The 21794-nt window shown below is 55.9% G+C and overlaps 1 protein-coding gene across 2 annotated transcripts in view; it reads right to left on the reverse strand.

The window, feature by feature from the left end:
- Positions 1 to 21136, reverse strand: part of IFFO2 (intermediate filament family orphan 2) — a 41344-nt gene extending 20208 nt beyond the window's left edge. The window contains exon 1 of one of the 2 annotated variants that reach the window (XM_080654319.1): positions 20130 to 21136. In XM_080654319.1, the coding sequence (XP_080510445.1) occupies positions 20130 to 20776 (647 nt within the window). In that variant the 5' untranslated portion in view covers positions 20777 to 21136. The remainder of the gene's footprint in view (positions 1 to 20129) is intronic. The other variant, XM_080654318.1, reaches the window with a different exon arrangement.
- Between the last annotated feature and the right edge of the window lie 658 nt (positions 21137 to 21794).

Raw genomic sequence — 21794 nt, forward strand, 5'->3', positions numbered from 1 at the left:
AGTCGGGAGAGACCCAGACAGTGGTCCCGACCGCACTGCAGGTGACAGGGCCAGACCTGACCCAAGGACCAGCTGACCCCAGAGCCACTGTGCTCCCATAATAATCATGTTGATGATGATAATAATAAGGAGATAGATGCCACAGTCACCTAGATGGATGATCAGGGGTACATAAGGATGGGAATGGCAGAGGGAAAGAAATCAGATGCTGGCACCAATTCCCCTACTCCCCTACCAGCTTCTGCCCTCTGTGACCCCCAATGTGCCCCAAAAATGAATGGGCACATGCCCCGCCCTTTGAGGTCTGTGACCAGAGCCACCATAACAGCAGGTGAGACTAAGGCAGGAGAGGTCCCGCCAGCCGGAGCCCAGCCGGTCTCGTGGAGCCACCCTGCCAGGCACGAGGCATTTAAGGGCACTCTCCCGAGCCCAGAGAAACCCCTGGTCACCTGCCCCAATGCCAACCTGAGGTTTTGGCTGTTTATATGAGTCAATGGTCCAATTACCCAGTATCCATATTTGCCCTGGTTCCCAGCGTCACTTCGACATTGGTGTCATTTATTGCAAATTCCTTTGGAGATCCAGCTGCTCTGTGGACGCCTGTGACCCAGAGCTGTAGGCTGGATAGCACCCTCCTTCCAGTCCTCTGTCTAGGAACCACATCCCAAGTGGGCACTGCCCCCCACAAACCAGGCCACTCTGAGAAGGAAAGTGACTCAACGAGCATCTCATGGCAAGAAGGAATCTGCGGCCCAAATTGCAGGCCATCGTGAGGTTTCGGGGCACCATTTCCAACTTCTTCCAGGCTTGCTACACCTTTATCACCTCCTCCAGGGAGCCCTTCATGACTTCCCCAGCATGAATCAGTACGCCCATCCCGGCATTTCCAGTCCTGGCAGACGCCTTCCTAATGGCATCCAGGGTGCCGTGCATTTTTACTTCTCTGCCTCTCTCATCAGACTCTGGTCTCCCAGGAGAAGAGGAAGACTTGCATTCACTGCATGATGTTCATGATGTCACTTTACTCCCACCACAGCTCTGTGAGCCAGGTGTTATTGTTCCCACCTTACAGGTGAGAAAACGGAGGCTCTAGTGCAGGCGTCCTCAAACTACGGCACGCGGGCCACATGTGGCCCGCCGAGGATATTTATCCGGCCCGCAGTGTGCATGGGAATTTGTTCATAGTTTGTTTTTTTTTTAAACTATAGTCCGGCCCTCCAACGGTCTGAGGGACAGTGAACTGGCCCCCTGTTTAAAAAGTTTGAGGACCCCTGATCTAGTGAAATGATTGTTCTGGGTCAAGCCCAGGTCCATCTGACTCCCAAGCCTGAGCAGCCTCCAGAATCCCCACTCCCTCCGTATCTTTTTAAAATTTTTGAATGATGTAATGTATCACCTAATAAGAAAAATCAAAACCATTTACATCTTAGAAAGGCAAAAATACCTGCTCACTCCCCGTTTTAAATAGCATGAGAATTTCACAATGGTTACACAAGAAATAATATTTTTAAAATCAGGTAAGCCAAACAGAAAAACAGAAAAATCGAAATTCATCTGATCCCCCATCCTGAGACAATCGATGTTACATTGGCTGCACATCCTTTCTATGAGACTGTTTTTCTTGTGAGATCTTTTAAAAATGAAAATGGGATCAGTCCATATTTGGTCTTCGGAATCCTTTTCCACTGAGCAGTATTCGGCAAGCCTCCTTCCGAGCAGGTGAAACAGCAGGTGGCTGGGGCGCCACTGACCTAAGGGGTCCTGCACTGTCATCCCCCAAATGCCAGCAATCTAAACCGTGAAAATCTAAACTTCTCGGTGCACATGTATTTGCATATCTGTCCAGGTGTTTACGGGGCGTGGGTTGGGTCCAGGGAGCAGACTTAGAAAGGGCTTCCGTGCCCTCGAAAGCGTGTGTGTGATGGGGCTGCACTCTCGGGACTCAGCAGCTGCCAAGGAAAAGCAGGGTCCCTGGTCCTCACCTCAGCTCCTACAACAACACTGATCTGTGCCTCAGTTTCCCTATTAATCAAAAGGCTCAGGTACAGGAAGACTCATCGTAAGTACTTCCCTTCCACACCCTAGCTGGGGTGGCACTCTGACGTCCCCAAGGAGCAAGGGCTGGGAGCGGCCAAACCTCTTTTCTGAAAGGGCAGAGGTTCCCTCCTGGTGTGTGATGAGCCCTGGAGCACGTGGCCATAAGCTAGGATGGGGCCACACAAAACAGCATCCCCCAGAGCAGCTCCAGCCCTGGCCATGCAAAGCTGCCTCACACCTCCGGGGCCTTTGCATGTGCTGTGTACTCTGCCTGGAAGGCTCTGTTCTGTTTGCCTCCTTTGTCACTTCTCTTCCTCCTCATGCCGACTTCAAAACACAGCTTATATACCCCCTCCTCCAGGAAGCCTTCCCTGACTCTTTGGTCAAAGTCAAATGCCCCTCTTCTGTACTCCAAAGGCCCCAGTCACTGGCTACTGAGGTTATCTGTTCACCTGTTGGCTCTCCCCTACTTAACTCAGCTCTTGCAACTCCATGTCTAGCTCCCCAGCTGCAAATCCAGAGCCCAGCACGGAGCCTGGTACACAGGCACCAAACAAATGTTTGCTGGACAAAGGACCCATTGAGTGTCACCTCCAGGGCCTTCTTAGGAGATCCAATCTGGAGTCAGTAGAACATTGATTCCACTCTGTGACCTTGGACATGACCTCCCTGCCTGCCCCTCCCCAGGACAACCTCCACAGTCCCTGCCAGCTCTGCGACTTTCCTTCCATGATCCTCCTCTCTCGCCACCCTGCCTAGGCCTACCTCGCAGGGGGCAGGTGATAGGAAGGATGGTGCTCACAGCTCTCCATCCTGGCACTTTCCCTTTCTGCCTGGCCTGGCCAAGCCCCTAGACACACTCCACCCAATTGCATCCCCAGTGTCAGCAGGCTCTCCGCCTCTAGGACTGCTGCTCTTGCTCAACTCCAGAAGCTGGCAGGGGGTCTGAGCACCCAGGCCAAGAGTCAGGAGGCCCAGAGGCTCAGTATCTGTGTCCAGGAGGCTGGGGGCCCCACCCCAGGATATGTTTACAGCTTTGAGTAAAATAGCAACTCCCAAGGCTATTTTGGAAACTAATTTGCAGTTTGGGTCTCTCCCTTGTTTATTCCAAGTGATTGTGCCCCACAGGTAAATGCAAGGCACTGTGGGTCTGAAGCTCGATGCAATCTCCCTATCAAAGTCAGATCCTCACTCACTGCTCACCTAGCAGCCTTGGGGCCAATGCCTCTGATGCCAAGTTTCTCTAATCATCTGCAGCCAGGCGTTGGCACACCCCATCCTGGGTTTAAACCAGGCTCTGCAGCCTTGAGCAAGTCACCTCTCTAGGCCTCGGTTTCCTCATCTGTGACAGGGGGGAGAAGGACCCCGCCTGAATTAAATGAGGACAGGCAAGCACAGACAGGCTCCATGTGTGGGAGGAAAAATCACAGAACATGGAAACGGGATCCCGGGATGTCAGAAAGAGACACTCAGAAGTCCAGGCCATTTGTAAATGAGACGTCTGAAGCTCAGAGAGGCAAGTGACCTGCCCAAGGTCACACCATCGGGCAGCGGCAGAGCGAGGACAGGAGCCCAGAGCCCGTGTACTTCCTGCCATGCCACTGGTGAGGAGGACACTCCTGAGTAACCGCCAGGGAGGAAGGAGGGAAGAGTGACAAGGACCCAGGAAAACAATTACTTACACGTGGGGCGTGTGCAACTGAGGATGGGTCACAGCGGGCCCTGCCTGTGTGTGCAGCATCCTGAGTGTCATAAATGGCCCGAGGGTTGCAGGCACAGCAGGACAAACTGCCATCGCCTGCTCCGAGAGGGATTAGTGACCACATACAGTTAAGGGGACAGGCTCATTAATACCAGCCTCCTGTCGCCATGCGGGCCCTGGCATTCAACTTGACATGAACCTGGGGGAGGGCACTGGGGCGCCCCCATCGCGCGCGCGCGCACACACACACACACACAGTGTTCCTCCCACCCAACCATGGGGCTGGGGTTCCCCTCTCAGAGTGGAGACAAGTCAGTTCCCTCCAGATGCCCAGAGAACTTTCTGTGACCGTACAGCCCCTGGCAGGGTACTGTATTGGAGCCCCTCTTTTCCTCACCCCCATTCGGCTGATGGGGAAACTGAGGCTCACAGAGGTCAGGTAACTTGCCCAGGTGATATGATCACAATAGTTAACATCATGAAGTGCTAGCATTGATAAGCACTATTAGTTCATTCAATCCTCACAACAACCTTAAGCGGTGGGTACTATTATGCCCATTTTACAGACGGGGAAACAGGCCCAGGGAAGTGAAGCAAGGTGCACAAGGTCACAGAGCTCGACAGTCCGGCTCTAGGGTCCAAGCTCAGAACCACCCAACGCGCCTGCCTCTGCTCTCCTTGTAGGATTAGAGCACGGGTCTCTCTTGTCCCAAAGCCTGGCTCCTTTCTCTGTGCCAGGTGGCCTCATAATGGGAGGGAGAAGGTCAGGCAGCGTGTACCTCAGTTTCCTGGGGGTCAGGATGGGCCCCAAAGTGCACGGCCTCCAAACTGCATGAGTGAAGTGCAGAGGCCCCACCCTGGCTGCCAGGCTGGGCCCCTCTTGGCCCTGACTGTGGCCCCTGAATGAAGTGCCCCCTAAGTCTGGTCCGGCCCAGACCCTCAGATAGCCAGGGGGTCCTTCAGACACCAGAGAGGCCCCCCTTCCTGAGCAAGTCCCCAAGCTGCCCGGACCCTGCCAAGTGCCAGCCCAGGGTGGGCAGAGGGTCACCAACCCCAACCCTGCCAAGGGACCAGCACATAGTAGGCCCTCAACTGGTGCCAATTTACTGGATGAATGGGCTTGTGAGCTGGAGCTGTGGGGCAGAGCAGCGAGCAGAGTCCAGTCCGAGCTCTACTCCACCTGCACCGACACTGGGCCAGTCCCTGCATCTCCTAGACCAGTGGTCGACAAACTGCGGCTCGCGAGCCACATGCAGCCACTGTCCTAGACCCCTCTGCACAGGGAAGCTCTCCCCGCCCCTGGGGACTCAGGGCAGCTGCCCAGGGTGGGCCCTTCCCCAACAGGCCTGGCCTGCTAGGGATAGACAGCCGGTCCACACCCACCCCTTGGGCCCACAAAGGCCTCCTCCTGGTGACTTTGCCTTGGGACAGATGGAACACCGTGTGGCATCTGTCAAGCCAGATGGCCTGGTTGGCCTGAAGGGCCAGGACACCAGCTGCAGGTCCGGCCCCAGCAGGCGGAGCTGCTTAACCCCTTCCTGCCCCAGCCGCAGGGGGTAGTGTCTGCTTGGCAACTTAGCCACTGCCATACACTTCACCTTGCAAGTGAAGGGCCTCCCCGGGTCAAAAGGGAGGCAGGGAGGCTATGGGATGAGAGGGAATGGAGGAGGCCACTGCCAGCTTTGAGGGCAGGCCTGGACCGCCAGGAATCTGCCAGCCCAGAGGCGAGCAGGGGAGGGCACTGACTCTGGGCGGGGAACACTGTGGGGCCAGGTGGAACCAGCTGCTTGGCTTCCAAGACACCCCTGTGGGGCAGGAACCACCAGGCCAGAAGGCCAGCAGCCACCTTTATGGGGCTGGAAAACCCACTCCCAGGCCAAACCCTAGAAACAACACTGCCCAGGCTGGCATGTGGCACAACTTCTGTGGGCCTCAGTTTCTCCATCAGGAAAGGTGGGGCGGGGGTGATCCCTGGGCTCCAGGGCCACTTCTGGCTCAGAGGGTTCCATGACTCCACGAGATGGAATGTGCCTCCCACCTAGGAACTTGTGGGATCCTACAGGGACCGACCAGATCCTTTCTACACAGAGCATGCCCCAACCAGTGAGCATGAGTCAGGAGGGATTCAGGCAGGAAGAGAGTAAACCTCGGGAAGGTGGGGGGGAGGGTGCTGCCTTGAGGACTTGGGAAGGGTCATCGCCAGGCAGTGGAAATCCACCCGTGCTCCTACTCTGTGGGAGGCTAAACAGGGGGACAGGCTGCACGTGGGGTTAGGGCTAGAGACCAGGAAGCATTTTCCAAAGGAAGAGGCGACAAGGACACTGGAAGCACATCCAGGGAAGGCTTGGAATGCCCTTCCAAGGCAGTAAGGTGTCTAAGTTGCTCTGCAATGGTCCTCACCTCGAGGTGAGGAAGGAACACATGACCTCCGGAGACGCCCTGGGGACAGCAAGCCGCTGTCCACAAGGACCAGTGAAGCGGGGCCCCAGGGTCTCTGCGCTCAGGTGTCCAGCCAACCTGACATTCCAAGCAGACAAGTATGTCATCTCGGGGCAGAGCACGGCCAAGCTTGGCTCCAGGCTGGGACTGGCATTCTGGTCCAGCCAGCATCTCTGGAGGTCTCTCAGGACAGAGGCTGCAGAGGACTCCAGAAAAGCCAAGAACACATCAACACAGCCATGGAGGGAGGGCTGGGCAGGAGGGCCGCCAGCCCGGAGAGGAGCTGTTGGTACAGAGGGGCGAGAACATGGGGTGAGTCCTGGCTCTGCCACCAACTCGCTGTGCAACCTTGGGCAAGTCACTGCCCCTCTCTGAAAAAACTGTGCATTGGGGGAGAAATGAATCCATCTCTAAGGACTCTCCCAGCTCTGATTTAACAGTCATTTGGCAAGCTCCCTAGCAGGGGTCCTCAAACTTTTTAAACAGGGGGCCAGTTCACTGTCCCTCAGACCGTTGGAGGGCCGGACTATAGTTTAAAAAAAAAAACTATGAACAAATTCCTATGCGCACTGCGGGCCCGGGACGCGTCGGATGCTAAGCAGGACAGGCAGCGGCACCCGGCGGGCCGGATAAATGTCCTCGGCGGGCCGCATGTGGCCCGCGGGCCGTAGTTTGAGGAGGCCTGAATAAGAGTCTGCCTTTCTGGTCAGGCAGCAGCATCTCCAGAGCCCAAGCATGGGGCCTGAGCATAGGGGTTCCAAAAATAATGGCTGGATAGATGAAAGAATGGATGGATGGATGGATGGATGGATGGATGGATGGATGGATGATAAACTGGGGTAATTCCTAAAAGAGAAGAGCAGGAGGTCCCAGGCACCCCCTGGAATGATTCCTTACCTGCCCAGAGGCCTCCCTGGATCACTTTCTCATGGCTGCCCTTCAGTGTCCAGCCTCCTTCATGTAACTTGTACATACACATGCATATACTGACAGATGCATGGTTGCATATGCAACACACTCCAAGCAGAGTAACCCAGCTCTGAATCCTGAGGACAGAAACTGAAGCTATGGGTCCCCGAAGCCTTTCCCCAGAGCACCCGGCTCCCTGAAGTACACTCCCCACGCAGGGGTTGAAAGGAGACTCAGCAGCGGTGGAACCCAGTGGGACTCTTTTAAGCCATTAAGTCATTTCAGCTGCAGAGACTGTGTCCTCATCGGGACAGTGGCATGACCACAGCCAACCTTCGGGAGGGCCGTGATGTCCAGAGAACGCACCCATGAGGGCTGACCTGCGCCGGGCACCTGAGAAACTCCTGGGAAAAGGTGAGATGAGTATTATGGGTTATGAGATCCTGGCTTTCCTCTTGGAGGAGCAGAGGGAGAGCCAGGCCTCCCAGGGCTGCTGTGCTTGGGCCCCACAATCCCGTCCACCTTGTTCCCACCTGGGGGGTGAGCAGAAGCTACAAAGCAGCCTTTGTCTCAGGTGAAACCCTAAACCAGCTGCCCTGACGTCACCCCTGGAAAAACAATGCCAAGATCTGGGAGCAAGCACTTCACCCACAAGGCCTCACAGAGGCGGTCTGTGGGCTGGACAGGCACGGCCATCTTCCCAGAGTCCCAGAAGGAAAACAGCTGCCCCTCCGCCTGTCGAGGGGCAAGCAGGACTTGAACTTGCAACTCCCGTCTCTCAGCCCAAGGGCCAGGGCCAGGAGCCCTCGGCCCATTTCTCAGCCTGGGAGACAGCCCGTCCGTGGGACAGGAGGTACTCTCTCTACAGGAGTCTGCCAGACCCAGGTTCTAATCCCAGCTCTGCCCCCGCCCCATGGTGAGACCTCAGTTCAGGGATGTGACTTCCTAGACTGCTTCCACATCGGCACAAGGAGGATAGGAGGCAGGGACAGGGACAGGGACAGACACCCCAGGGAAGCGGGGACAGGGACTTTAAGGAGAGTCCACTCTCCAACAGGCCACTGGAAGCCACATGCTCCAGGGGTCACGCTGCCATAGGCACGGCCTTGAAGGCTAGGCCTTGTCCTCCCAGTGACCCTGCGCTGACAGTCTGCTGGGGAGGAGAGGGGATATGACCTCCTCCTCCTGGCCAGGCAGCCGGCTCTGCTGGAGAAAGGAAGTGGCCTGAACACAAAAGGCCAGCCTGCAGCCGGAAGGGGGAGGGAGTAGGCAGTTCCCACTGCACGGGCCTGGGGGCTGGGAGGGCCTGGCCTGGGCAGGAGGACAAGCGCCCACTATGTCACTGAATCCTCATGACTGCCTTGTGAGCTAAGGTTGTCCCCATTTTACAGATGAGAGAACTGAGGCTTAGAATGGTGCTAGGAACCCAGACATTCTCACTCCAGAGTCGGAGCTCACACCCGTGGGAAGGCCCAGATCTCGGCCAACGGTGTGCACCAAGGAAGAGCGAACAAAGCAATTTCCCTTTAATTCTCCACGGATGCATCAGGCCTGAAGGCACAGAAAAGAACAACCTATGAATTGGGGCTCTGTGAGCTTGGCATCAGGTTAATCCTGGTTCTGCCAGCAGCTGGCTGAGCTAGGGCCTCAGTTTCCCCAACTTAGATAAGTCCTAGCATTTTCTTTGAAGGCAAGTGTAAAAGCAAACTGTGTACATTAAGCTTTTGCACACGAAACTGTCGAGAGACCCACAAGTACTCATTGTCAGGCCCCAGCCCCTGACGGGGGCCCGGGAAACACAGTGTTTGTGGGAGTTGGAGGATCAGGCTCCACAGGTCACCCAACTCCACACTCAGACAAAGTCCTCAGATCGTCCAACTCCAGGGCTCACCCAGAGAAAGGGGGTGGGGATGGCCCTCACTGGCCCAGGCTTCTCAACAGCCCATGGGGCTTGCCATCCCATTTTATAGAGGAGGAAACCGAGGCACAGAGCAATGACGTGGCCAAGCACGTGGCTGGCACATGGGGATAGTAGATCAGTCAGTCAACACCCCAAGACCCCAAAGCTGGGCCAAAGCCAGGGAAGTGCCTTTGGTTAGAAGGAGACAAACCCATGGCGACTTTACTTCTCTTCTGTAGACCGACAGGGCAGAGACCCCTACATCCGGCCATGGGGCAAGTCTCCACTCCAAGCGATCTGGCCTCTGGGAGTTTTAAAAACTCTCTTTAAAGGACTAGCGGCCCCGGAAGGATCCCTTAGCTCAAGGGTTTGTAAGAAACCCTGTTCAGGGGGCCTGGGCCCCGGGGCCCCGGCCCCTACTCGGCTGTGTGGCCTCAAGGTAGCTGCTCTCCTTCTCTGGGCCTCATCCGTAAAACGGTCATGGGCACGTGAGTGGGGGTGGGGAGGGAATATAAAATACTAAACCATAAACACTCAGGTCTTCTTAAAAAGACAAAGGGCACATTTAGTCGTCTGGGATGACAGGTCATGACTTTGCCTGGAAGCAGTGGATGGGTTAAAGGACTTTGAGAGTGCCTTGGACCCTCTGGGGTGGGGTGGGGGGATGGGGGGGGGGTGGTAAGAGGAAATCAGAGGTGTGAGGGAGAAGAGACAGGCAGGGTGGTCAGGCCAGGGGGAGCTAAGGTGGGCAGCCTAGCTTCCTGCCCTACTCCCCAACCCGTGTCGAATCCTGGGCCCAGACCTTGGTGGGGGCTGGGGGCTGAGGTCCCCTGAGCAGCACTGACCTCCCAGACCTGGCAGCTATGCTCTCACCAGGCAGCCCCCTGCCCTCCCCCCATGATGTACAAGGGGTAGGACAAAGGATCTGGGGTGGCCAGAGGCAGGGTCCTGACCTCGGGACCACAGGGTGCAGGCGGAGGCCCCCAGACACATGCTCATATGCACGCACACACACGGGCTCACAAAGCCTTAGCGGCCGACAAAGAGCCCCCGACCGAGGCCTGGCATCAGGCAGAGGGAGGGGACAGGGCCCCCCACAGCCCTCCCCTGCCTCAGATGAAGGACAGGGCAGGGGTGAGAGCCAGCCATAGGGAGCAGAGCCCAAAACAAGAAAGAGAGAGAGAGAGAGGATGTGAGATAGCAAACAGAACAAAGAGGGCCGAGAAGGCCACGAGGAGGGCGGGAGAACATGAAGGGGAGGAAGAAGGAGCAGGCAGGCCACGTCCTGACTCAGGCCTGGGCACGAGGAAGGGGCTCTGGACGAGGCACCGGCCCGGCATCTCACCTCCAGGCCTCTGCACACGCTGTTCTCGCCACCTGGAGCACCCTCCCCTTTCTCCTGAACTCTTACTGGACCTTAAGAACACAACACAGGCGGTGTCTCCTCCAGGAAGCCCTCCTTAACTGACCCTAGTCGGGTTCAGGTGCCTCCCAGAATCCCCGGGTTGCAGGCACCGCAGCGTCCCACCAGGCTCCCACCCGGAGCTCAGAGCCTCTCAGGTCCCGTGGTCTGACTTTGCAACAAGCTTTCCCCAAAGTTACTCCAGTCCCGGTCTCCTCACTGCACCCCCAGATGGCCTTGTGCCCATGACCACAGCAGGCCAGGGCAAAAGGAGGCCCTGGGAAGATGTGCCGATCCTGCCCGAGAGGAGCCCGTCTGCCGGGGACGCACAAGGTCCACTTAGACCAGCTGGCCTGCCCCTCCCCCCGGGCGGCACACAGGCGGCGGCAAGCCAAGAACCGTCTTAAATAACCCAAGTAATAAAAATGGCCAGTGAAGGGGGCGGAAGGCAGTGTCTCCACTGCGGGGGCCTCTCTCCATTGAACAGCTGAGGAGCAGGCGGCTGTGTGAACCTGCACATCCCAAGTCAGAGCACGCAGTCCGGGAGCGCTGAGCAAGCATCTGAGACATGGCGTGGAGACAGCCCCCGCCCAGCGCAGCCACGTGGAGGGGCTCCTACCCAGGCCAGGGTCCTAATGCCATTCAATCCCCGCCTGCGCTTCGCTCCCCAGAACACCCAGCCTCACTTAATAATCACCACGGCAGCTGCCGGGCTCTGAGCCTCATCACCCCGTTCGCTTTCTCATGCCGTCCATGCAACATGCCTATCCCCATTTGGCAGATAAGAAAACATGGCTCAGAGAAGCAACTGACTGTCTCAAGGTCACAGGGCTGATAAGCAGCGGAAACATTCTTCTCAGCTTCCTCTCTTCCCAGCTTCCCAGTTCCACACCAGTGCTCTGCTCCAAGCTGTCTAGTTTTGCAAGTTTCTGTCCAACACCCCATCACAGCTTGTCCCGGGATCCAGGGAAAGTGTGAATGTAAATGCAAGGGGAGGATGGGACAGGAAGTTGGGTGCACGGGAAGTTAGAAAAGAAACAGCAGTGTGGGTAGGGCCCCGGGCTTCCAATCATTTAGTCCTCCCGGCACAGCAACCAGCAGTTTATAAAGTGCTCCCACAGGCATCACTTCATTTCATCTTCCAAACAGCCCCCTGAGGTCAGATTTATTACTCCCATTTCACAGATGTGAAAACTGAGGCTCAGAGTATGAACACACTTGCAATAGGCAGGCCTCTTCCTGAGTGGGATCTGGAACCTGATTTCCTGGGTTCAAATCTTGGCTTGCTGCCTACAAGCTGTGTCTTGGCCCAGTTCCCTTCTTGTCTCTGTGACTCAGTTTCAGCACCTCTAAAATGGTCTAATGATAGAGCCCAACTCATAAGGTTAATATGAGGTTACATGAATTAAATGTAAACCGCTTGAAGGGGAACCTGGCAAAGAATCCAGGCTGTATAAATAATCGTTTAATAAGTTAATTAACTAATAAATATTTATTGTGTCTCTAGTATGCACAGGCACTATTTGAGCAGGTACTGGTCACATGGCATTATCACATTTGCCTGTGTCCCCAGACTCTGAGCTGCTGAGGGAAGGGGCAGTGTCTGGTGTGGTGGGTGCCAGCCACTGTCAAGACAACGGAACCTCGGCTTCTCAGATATCCACACCCCGCAGTCTCATCTTCCCCAACAAGCGTCAAGGAATGACTGTAACAAGTTCCCTCTACCCTGGCAGAGTTCACGGCACCAATCGAAAGCAAAAGTTAGGGAGACCTGAGCCCACGCGGAAGCCAGCTTCTCTCCTGCCACCAGAATGCCCGAGGCTCTCTCCGCCTGCTAGCAGTTAGCGTGTAGCCCTGGGTTAGGTGCTAGGCATGATCAAGGGAGCAGGAACTTAGAATGTGGGACCCACATCCACGCCTGGCTTTGCTACATGGCTCGGGGCAAGTTACTTTTGCTCTGAGCCTTGGTTTCTATCCTGCAGAATTGCCACCATTTAAATCAGATCACATGGAAAGAGCCAGACAGGTAATAATACATACATGTTCCCTGCTCCCCATCCCTTCCCCTGCCAGGCCTGCCAGCCCAGGTGTGCTCACCTCTTTGGCTGAGACCAGGAATTCCCCTACCCAGAGAGGGGGTCTGGACGGCCCAGGATGGTGGCCCCGGAGGCTCATCTGCAGGCCACTGCCTGTGACTCTTGGGCTTCTCAAGAAAGAGTTACTGTAAAGTGACAGCAGGAAGTCTTCCCAGGGCAGACTGCTCTGCCAGCCTCCAGCCATGGCAATATTGGGACAGGCACCGGGGAGTCCTGCCTCAGGTGGCATGTGACAAGACCAGCCTGTGTCTCCTCCAGAGAGCACTGAACGTGGGGTCTGGAGACCCAGACTGAACTCGATGCAAGATCTGGGCCAGATTTCTTCACCTCTCCAAACCTTTCATCTATGAAATGGGCACAATTCCCACCTCTGGGGGTTGCTGTGATCATTAAATCTCACTTATTTAAAGAAGCCATCGCAGAGCTTAGCGCGTAGTAGGTGCTCAATTGATGGTGGCTATTAAGTTATGATGATTCGTTTTTAAACCTTTTTTTCCAAATGCTTTCACACTCCATTATTTCAATTAATTTTTTTCATCCACCCCAGGAAGCGGAATTCATAAGAAACCTTATCCCCATTTTACAGAGCGACAAACTGAGATGCAAGAGATTAAACGGCATGTACAGAATAAAATTACAGGGAGAGGAGCCTCCACAGGAGACTGGCTGAGCCTGTCTTCCCACCTTCTCCATTCCCAGGTGGACAACAGGACACGGCCTGGACTCCACAGGACTCTAGCTGCCCCATGCCACCACCCAGGGGGCTCAGCCAGGCCACAGCCCCTCAAGGGAACCTGAGTCATTTATCAGGTTTACCAATGGGTGACAACTACCCTCTCTTGTACCAGGAACTAGAGTAAGAAACCACATCCTGCCCAGGAAACCAAGCACCCAGTGCCCACTAAGGGTGGGAGGGCACTGCCCTAGCAGGCAAGCAGCGCCATCAGAAATCTTCACCAGCCTCCCACCTGGCCCGGAATTTTCTAAGTATCTCACAGCCAGCAACGCACAGAGGCTACACAACCCCCAGAGGCTGCACAACCCTCAGAGGCTGCCAGCCAGGGCATGGGCCACCCTCCTCCCAGCTTCTGCCCATCTCACAAAGTTGGCACCACTCACCCCTTAGGGCACCCACCCTTCTACCTGTGAATCTTACCATAGAACTCTCTTGACCTTCACCATTTACAAAGGGCTGTAGCTATATGAACCCCTCAGCCTTGGGACACAGAGCTCAGCATCCTCTTTTCCAGAGAAGGAAATAAGGCTCAGAGAGGCAAAGTGACTCTCCCAAGCAAGCTCAGCTTTTAGCTCCTGCGCTCAATACCCCGCATCTGGCACCAGGCGACGGGTGTTCATTCAAACTCGTTGAAGCGATGTGTTGGGACAGGAGTGTGGGTCTCCTGACTCCAGGTCCAAACCCTTCCCTCCACCAGCTGCAAGTCCCTGAATGTAGAGTCCGTGCTGGTCACCCATGCATCTGTGCCTTATGTCCCCCCGCCCCACTAGAGCCACCAGCACCCAGCAGCCAGCCCAAAGCCTCCCTTGCCACACAAGTGCTCGCTCAGGGGGACTCTGGCCAGGTCCTGGCTGGGCTCTGCGATCACAAGGTGGAGACACACCCAGAGCCGGCCCGGCCCCTCAGAGCTTGCAGACACATCCCAGGCAATTAGGACTCAGGGTGCAGAGTGCTGTGATGGGGGAGGCAGTGGGTGCGCAGAAATGCCCGATAGAAGAAAGTCAGGGAAGAGCAACCCATCCTAATCCCAACACAGGGGACAAAAGGGCTGCCTCCTTCCTGTCCCAGGCCTTTAGCCATCCATGACGTGGGAATAAACAGAACACCAGCCAGGCTACATCTCAGCAATGGGATCAAAAGCCAGGACTCCAAATGCAAAGCCCACAGCCTCCGGCATCACTGATACGTGGCGTGGTGTCAATCAATTCCTCTGGAAGCCAACCCGTCGCCTTGCAGCAGAGGGCGTGTTCAAATTCTGCGTCTACCCTTCTGTGTCCTTCAAACACTGACACGTGTGGGGATGCAGGCCACAGGCCTGGAGAGAGAGAGAGAGAGAGAGAGAGAGAGAGAGAGAGAGAGAGAGAGAGCCCTGGGGGACCTCACATCCGGTGACCAAGGCCCCGCCTCGCATTCCTGGGAGGAGGAATCTTCAGCTTCAGCTGTCTCCCAGCTTCTGCTTCCTTTTCTTTTCTGGGACCTCATTCCCATCCCTCTAGTGAGGCTCTGAAAATCCCTCCCAAATTTGTCCCCAGAGGGAATGCCAACTCGGCCAGAAGACTTTGGAATAATGAGGAGCTAGATGGAGGAGGGCTGTGTGCTTCTTTTAAAGGAGGTTGGGAAACGGGGCGGGGGGGGGGGGGGGGCGGGAAGGGAGGCGTAGATTTCCGGAGGCACAAATCAACCGCTAAGAGTAGGAAGAACACTCTCCTTAGATGCTGGACAAAGAAGGAGCCCTTACCCCCCTCCCCCCCAACACCATCGCGGCGCCTTCCATGGGACAGAGAGGCAACATGTCCTGAAATGGATGTGCCGGGCAGTCCAGCACGATACTGAGAAACCCCTATAAATGAAGAGGGCAGGCACTGAGCAGGGAAGGGGGTGGGCTGGTGCAGGGGACATAGGGGGCCCCCCAAGGACCAGGTGTCTTAACAGGTGAGCTCATTATTCCTTCCCAATCTCTGAGAGAGCAATTATTCTGCCCCTTTTACAGAAAGCAGAGCCCCGGCAGCTCAGAGAAGCCGAGCAATTGCCCAGAGTCACACAGTGTCAGAGCCCAGGCTCAGACACTCTTCCCACCGTCCCAGGCTGCCCCCCAGGAAACTCAGAAATAAAGAATCCCTATCAGTGGCAGCTTCAGAAATGATCAACGTGTCCCTGGGAAGGATAGCAAACAAAGCCCTCTGACCGGCCTTCGGGGGCAGTCTTCTGGCTTTGGGACATTCAGGGGCCAACGCCACCTGCTCAAGGGTCTCGCAGGATGTGGTGGGGAAAGGCAGGTGACGCTGCAGCTGGCTCACCCACCACCCCTTTGGGAGCCCTCCATTCGGGCCGACAGCCCAGCCCCTTCCGGCTCACCATCAGAAATAGCTGTGACAAAAGTCCCTCCCATTCCCTGAAAGTGGCTTTTTAAAAAATGCTTAAAGGCAGACACACAAGAAGGAGACAAAAACTCTGCCAAGCCCCGACCTCAGGCGGATGGTGGCATCACCTCGGAGTGGTGGATCAGCCCCTCTGTGCCTCAGTTTCCCCACCTCAGCTGAATCAGTGATCCCTTTCTTTCTTTCTTTTTTAATTTCCTTAACAGCAAAACCCTGCTTTCCAATTGAATCTTCCTCAGTATATTGATCTGAGAGTCATGGAAATGGAGCTGCTGTGGCTGTCATGGCTGAACCCCAGATGCTCAGCCTCCCACTGTCCCAGAATCACCTCAAGGCACCCTACTCTGGACCCCAGGCTCCAAAGGGCCTACTTGAAAACCACCAGACCAAATGGCTGTGGCCCTCCCTGGCTCTCAAATGAAGTCCCAATCCGCCTAGGTACCAGGGCAAAACAAAGCAAGCCTTTCGGAGTCAGGGGCACAGACACCAGGCAACCTGCAGGGGGCAGGAACAAAACCACAGGGTTCCGCACCACCCTGGGCCCGGTCAGGAGAGGGGGAGGCCCCGTCTGTCATCCTGGGAGGCAGAAAGAGCAGCCCCCACCCAGGCCCCTTCAAGTCACAGACCCGAAGTGTAGAGACAGCTGGGAGGGATCCCCTAAATGAATCCCCTTGTGTAAAGGTGCAGGACCTAAAGCTCAGAGAGAGCAGCAACTGGCCTGTCACACAGCACCTGGTGGCAGAGCCAGACCCGGAGCCTGGGCCTCTTGGATGGCAGAGAACTCTCCACTGTTTAAAGTGCCAAGGGATTCCGGAGGGATATCCCAGGGAAAAGCCCCCGGCTTGCAAACTCAGAACAGATATTTTGGTGGCACTGGGTGGTGACAGAGCAGAGATGTTTGTTTTGGTTTCCACATCAACGCTTGACAACCTTGTCTGTCGGTACTACAGTTTCTGCAACCACATTCCCCACCCACCCACCCAGTGAAGAGCTCAGAGCTGATTGGGCCGAGGCAAAGCCCAGGCAATCGTGAGCAGGGCAGGGGCCAGGGGACCCGAGGCCAGGGCTCTGGCTTCGGTGGGTGTTCCCACTGATGGTACATGTGCTGATGGATGTGAGGTGGTAAACAGGTGACTTTCTCCTTTTACATGTTATTAACTACCCAGGTGAATAAATAAACCCAATGCGATCTATCCACACAGGGGAATATTATTCAGCAACATAAAGGAACGCACTACTGATACATGCTACAACATGGATGGACCTCAAAAACATTACCTAAGTGAAAGAAACCAGGCACAAAGGACTGCATCTTGCATGATTCCATCCACATGAAATGTCCAGAAAAGGCAAATCTAGAGAAACAGAAAGCAGGCCGGCGGTGGCCTGGGCTGGGGCTGGAGATTAACTGCAAATGGGCAAGAAGGATCTAATTGGGGTGATGCAAGCGTTCTAAAACTGGATTGTGGTGATGGTTGCACAACTCTGTGGATTTACTAAAAATCATTGAATTTTATGCTTCATGTGGGAGCCTTTTATGACATGAACATTATACCTCAATAAAGCTGTTAAAAATATCTTACTTAAAAAATAATGCAGGTGGTGGTACCTGGATCTGGCCACAAGTCATGGAGGTGGAACCCGAAACATTTCCACATTGGAGAACACTGAGCTCCACATCCAAGGTGCCCTTTGGGAAGCAAGTGGGGTCCCCGAGCTGTGAGCCCCTCCAGCTGGATCAGAGGAGCCCTGGAACCTCTCCTGGCACAGGCTCCTTCCCCTGCTCGCAGCGTGGGGCTCCATGCTAGACACCCTGAATGGCCCCGAAGCCTCCGGTGGCCAGCAGCCCCGGCAAACACCTTGGTCTCACACCTCAGACTCTGACTTCTCTTACAGACAGGAAATCAGAAGTGGGCTGGGAGCGCAAACTCCGATTTCCATATTGTCAAGGCTGGGAAGACCCTTTGAGATCATCCAACCCAGTGGTTTTTAAAAAGTTGATCACATCCTCGCAAAAGAAAACTCTTCTGAGCGACCTGAATGTAGAAACAAGTAAAAGCAGAGTGTTACTTGTGCACATTTGTAGTGCAGGTTCCGATATATAACAGCTCCCGATTCTGAGTTCAATCTCTGAGGTTGCTGGGACTGTTTTGATCTGTTAATATTTAGAATTGGGATCCTGGATGACAGTTCCACATTCCGTCTAATTTTATCTCCAGTTTTGGCTGCAGAGTGTCAAGAAAATCCTGACACACAGATTAGTGGCTACAAATGGCAATAGTTTTTAGCAGTTTGCTTTGTAATCTCAAAATACTCTCCAGACAGAGATGGCAGAAGGGAAAGTTTCACTTGAGTCCGACTACTAACAAGTTAGTGAGGAAGTGAACGTCAATGAGTTAACATTAAGAACTTAAAAGGGAGTGAGCACATTGTTACGACCATTTTAACATCTTAATATTCTTTAGATATTAATTTTTATTTAATATTCAAGGAATCCCTAAGGTATCTCTGAGGAAACTGAGGCCCAAGTAAGGAAGTATACTTGCTTTGGAAAAATCCACCTTGAGCCCTGAATCAACTTCAGAGAAGAAGAAGGAGGAAGAGGAGGAGGAGGAGGAGGAGGAGGAGGAAGGAAGAGAAGGTGCGTGCACATACATCCCAGAGGGCGGGAAGAGAGACACCTCACTCCACCTGTCTCCGCAGCACCCATCTCATTCCAGGCCAGCGCCAGAGGCTGACATCACACCCCACACCCCGAGTACAACTTAAACAGAGCATTGCTCAATGCCAACCTACCTCCCTGTAAGATTGGGCATGGTTTTTCCATCTCCTTAGTAGCCACCTCCAAGAAGCACACACACAATAAAAACACACACAACACAAGCCTGCGGCATGACAACACACTCAACAGTGGCAGACAGAAGGGCCCATCCCTCCCCATTTCACCATCAAGACCAAGTGCCTGTTTGCCTACCGCACCCACCCCCACGAAGCTGCCCACAAGGAGTCGAGAGGTGGCCTCCCCACAGCGAGGCACCAGGCCATTCTCAAGCTCTCGCGAGAGACAACCAGCCCAGCAGAGTAGCTAGTGTACAGTGGGGTTAAGACTTACCCCCAGAAAGCCAGGCCCTGCATGAGAGGGCCCTGAGACTCCAGGCACCTGTATCCTGCGAGCTTGACAGAGAGACTACCGTCTTTCATGACATCAACTTGATTATTTTATACCTTTCCAAAAAGCATCACCACCCTGCTCTCGCCTCATGCAACTGTGAGTGAATTTCATGGTTCCATTTCTCTGATGAGCAAGCAGGCTCCCAAGTGGTTCAATAATCTCAGGTGATGGAGCTGATATTTGAAGCCTTCCCAGTAGAGGAGAAGGAGGGAGACCCATGCCCAGCTCCCTGGGCAGACCTCTGTGCTCCTGTGACTCAAGGACTCAAGGAGGAGAAGGAAAGATCCTCTCAGCACATCCTCCAAATCCAGGAGTTTAGAGCCAAGTTCTCAATTCAGACTTGCCCAGGCTGGGACACCCCCCACCCAGGCCTGAGATACTACAGACAGGCAGACCCCTCTCCTCTCCTCTCCTCTGAAAGTGGAGCCCAGAGTTCTATCAGCCAGGCTGTAGGCAGGAAACAAGATTAGTTTCCCACCTGGGGGACCTGGGCTAGGTAGAAATGTGCTGGCCAGTCCTGTAGGTAGTCGGCCTGGCACCCTACTCAGAGATGGTGGTCTTGGTCCATTCAATGTCCAGTCTTCCAGCCCAAGGTTACCTCCTTCTGTGGGCCTTCAGGGCTGAGTTTGTTGAGGCCCAATAAACCATGACAATGGGATGGCAGGGGAGAGGAGTGAAGGGAGGTGTTTTTAAAAGCTTGTGGCCTATCTAATGTAGGTCTGGTTACCCAGCCCAGCCAGCTGGATCCTACAGAGCTGGAGCAAGAAGGCAGACCCTAGCCCCAGTGGGTAGACAGAGATGCATCCGTTTTCAAATACACGATCTCATTTAATTGAAGGAACAAAAGGTCAGTGGGTTTCTTAAGAGTTTTTTCTTTTCACCCGGGGAAGGTGGGCAGCTCCTCTTCATATTCTTGGGAAAGTACCTAGGCTGGGAGACAGACTGGACAGGAGTCCTTAAAATCACTAGTTCAAATCCTGGGGTCACCACTTATTAGACAAGTCCCCTTAGACAAGTCACTTGCATCTCCGTGCCTTAGTGTCCTCATCTATAAAATGGTGATAAGAATGCTCTACACTCCGTGTTGCTATGAGAATTAAATGCGATTACTTAAAACACCGATGGCTATTTTGTCACCTACAAAAGCATGTGCCTCGTCCAACAAAGGTTCAGAGATGCCCCCTGCTGTGGTCAGCGCCGTCCCCCATTCATGGAACTAGATAACTGAGTGTTCCAAGCCCACGTAGGGGCCTCTGCAAACAGTTTGCAGCCCACCTGCTAGGACCAGCTGGCTGCCCCGGCCCCTCCCTAGCGCACACATTCCGCGGGCCACAGGGGAGAGGCGAGGCCGCACTCACCTCCGCTTGTACTCGTCGCGCTCGCGCTTCACCTTGGCCAGCACGTTGTAGAGCGCACGGATCTCGGGCGTGATGGTGTCGATCTGCACACCCACGCCGTCGGGGTGCACCCACGACACGCCGGGGCCCTGCACTGTCTCCACGCCGCCGCCGCCCGTGCGCCGCACCTGCGTGTAGCTCCAGATGGTCCCAGGCAAGCGGCCATAGAGCTGCGGGTGAGAGCCGCCGCCGGGGGGCAGACCGCCCAGGGCCGCGGCGTTGGCGTTGGTGCCGGCAGCCACGCCGCTGCCACTGCCGGGCGCGGGTGGCCGTAGCAGATCCGGCCCGGTCTGCACGGCCTGCTCGCGGGTGAATGTCTTGTAGCGCAGCCGCCGCTCGCGTTCGCTCTGCTGCTGCTCTAGCTGCTTTTCCAGCAGCCGGTTGCGCCTCTCCAGCTCGTGCACCTTGGCCAGGAAGCAGCGGAAGCGCACGTTGAGCCCCTTCAAGAGGTGGATGTTAGAGCCCAGGTCATCCCGCAGCGCCGCCGTCACCGGCGATGGCCCTGGCCCGGTCCCGCCGCCGCCCCCGCCAGGGCAGCTCCCGCCGCCGCCGCCCGGCGGACAGCCGAAGGCCAAAGCCATCTCCCCGAACAGCAACGAGTTCACCATGCGCCGGCTGCGCAGCTCAGGGCCCCGGGCCCGCGGGTCCAGAGGAGGCTCCAGCTCCGGGCAAGGCTCCCGGCGCGGCCGGGCCAGATTGGGCGCGGGCTCCAGCGCTGCCGGCCGGGCGGGCAGTTCCAGATGAGCTCCAGATGCGGCCTCCGCAGCGACAGAGAGCCGGACCGCCCCCGGATGTGGGCGCGGAGGCAAGGAACAGGACTCAGGCTGCGACGGAGGCCGAGGCGGCTGCGCGATGTAGCGAGGGTTGCGGATACCGGCGCGGGAGCTGTCACAGACGATGTGGAGTCGCCGCGGCAGCAGCGCGCAGAGGACTCTTAGCCGGCACTGCCCCTCTCTCTGCGGCGGGCCCCGCCCACTGCAGACACAGGCCCCGCCCCTCCATTGCCCCGCCCATCCGCCTCCTGCGGCGCTGCTCCTGTCAGAGGCGGGGCCTCGAGACCCGCAACGCTGGACCACGCCCACACACTCGGCCCCGCCCATTCCTCGGCCCCGCCCCTACCTCGGCGCCAATGACCGGCTGTCTGCAGCTCTAGCTCCGCCCAGGTCCCCTGGACCACGCCTCTCCGGCCGGGTCCTGCTGCCACGCGCGGCTCGGATTCTTTGCGAGGGGACACGGACCGCCGAGCTGCATCAGGCTTGCGGTTAGCTGGAGCCGCCGCAGAGCTAGCCCGGCCTCTTAAAGGGACAAGCAGCTTCGGCAGTGCTCGTTTTCCGCTTTAGGTAGCCCTCTCCCGCACGTCCTCTGCCAAGGAGACTCCGCTTCTCTCCCACCCCAATCTCCAGGACCCAAATTCTCACGGGGTACGGAAAACCTCGGCTTGGAAGGGCTGGGGAACCATAGCATCCAAAGGTGCATCTGCACCCCACCTCCACTTCAGCCTGGGCAGCCTAGATCGACGTTCCCAGGATAAGGCCTCTCTTGTGCCTGCACGTTCCCCACGCGGTGGACCCAGGCAGGTTCCTCCACCCCTTGCCCCCAGGTTCCTCCTGGGCACTGCAGAGCCCC

This window comes from Plecotus auritus (assembly GCF_963455305.1).
Source record: "Plecotus auritus genome assembly, chromosome: 2".
NCBI lineage: Eukaryota > Metazoa > Chordata > Mammalia > Chiroptera > Vespertilionidae > Plecotus > Plecotus auritus.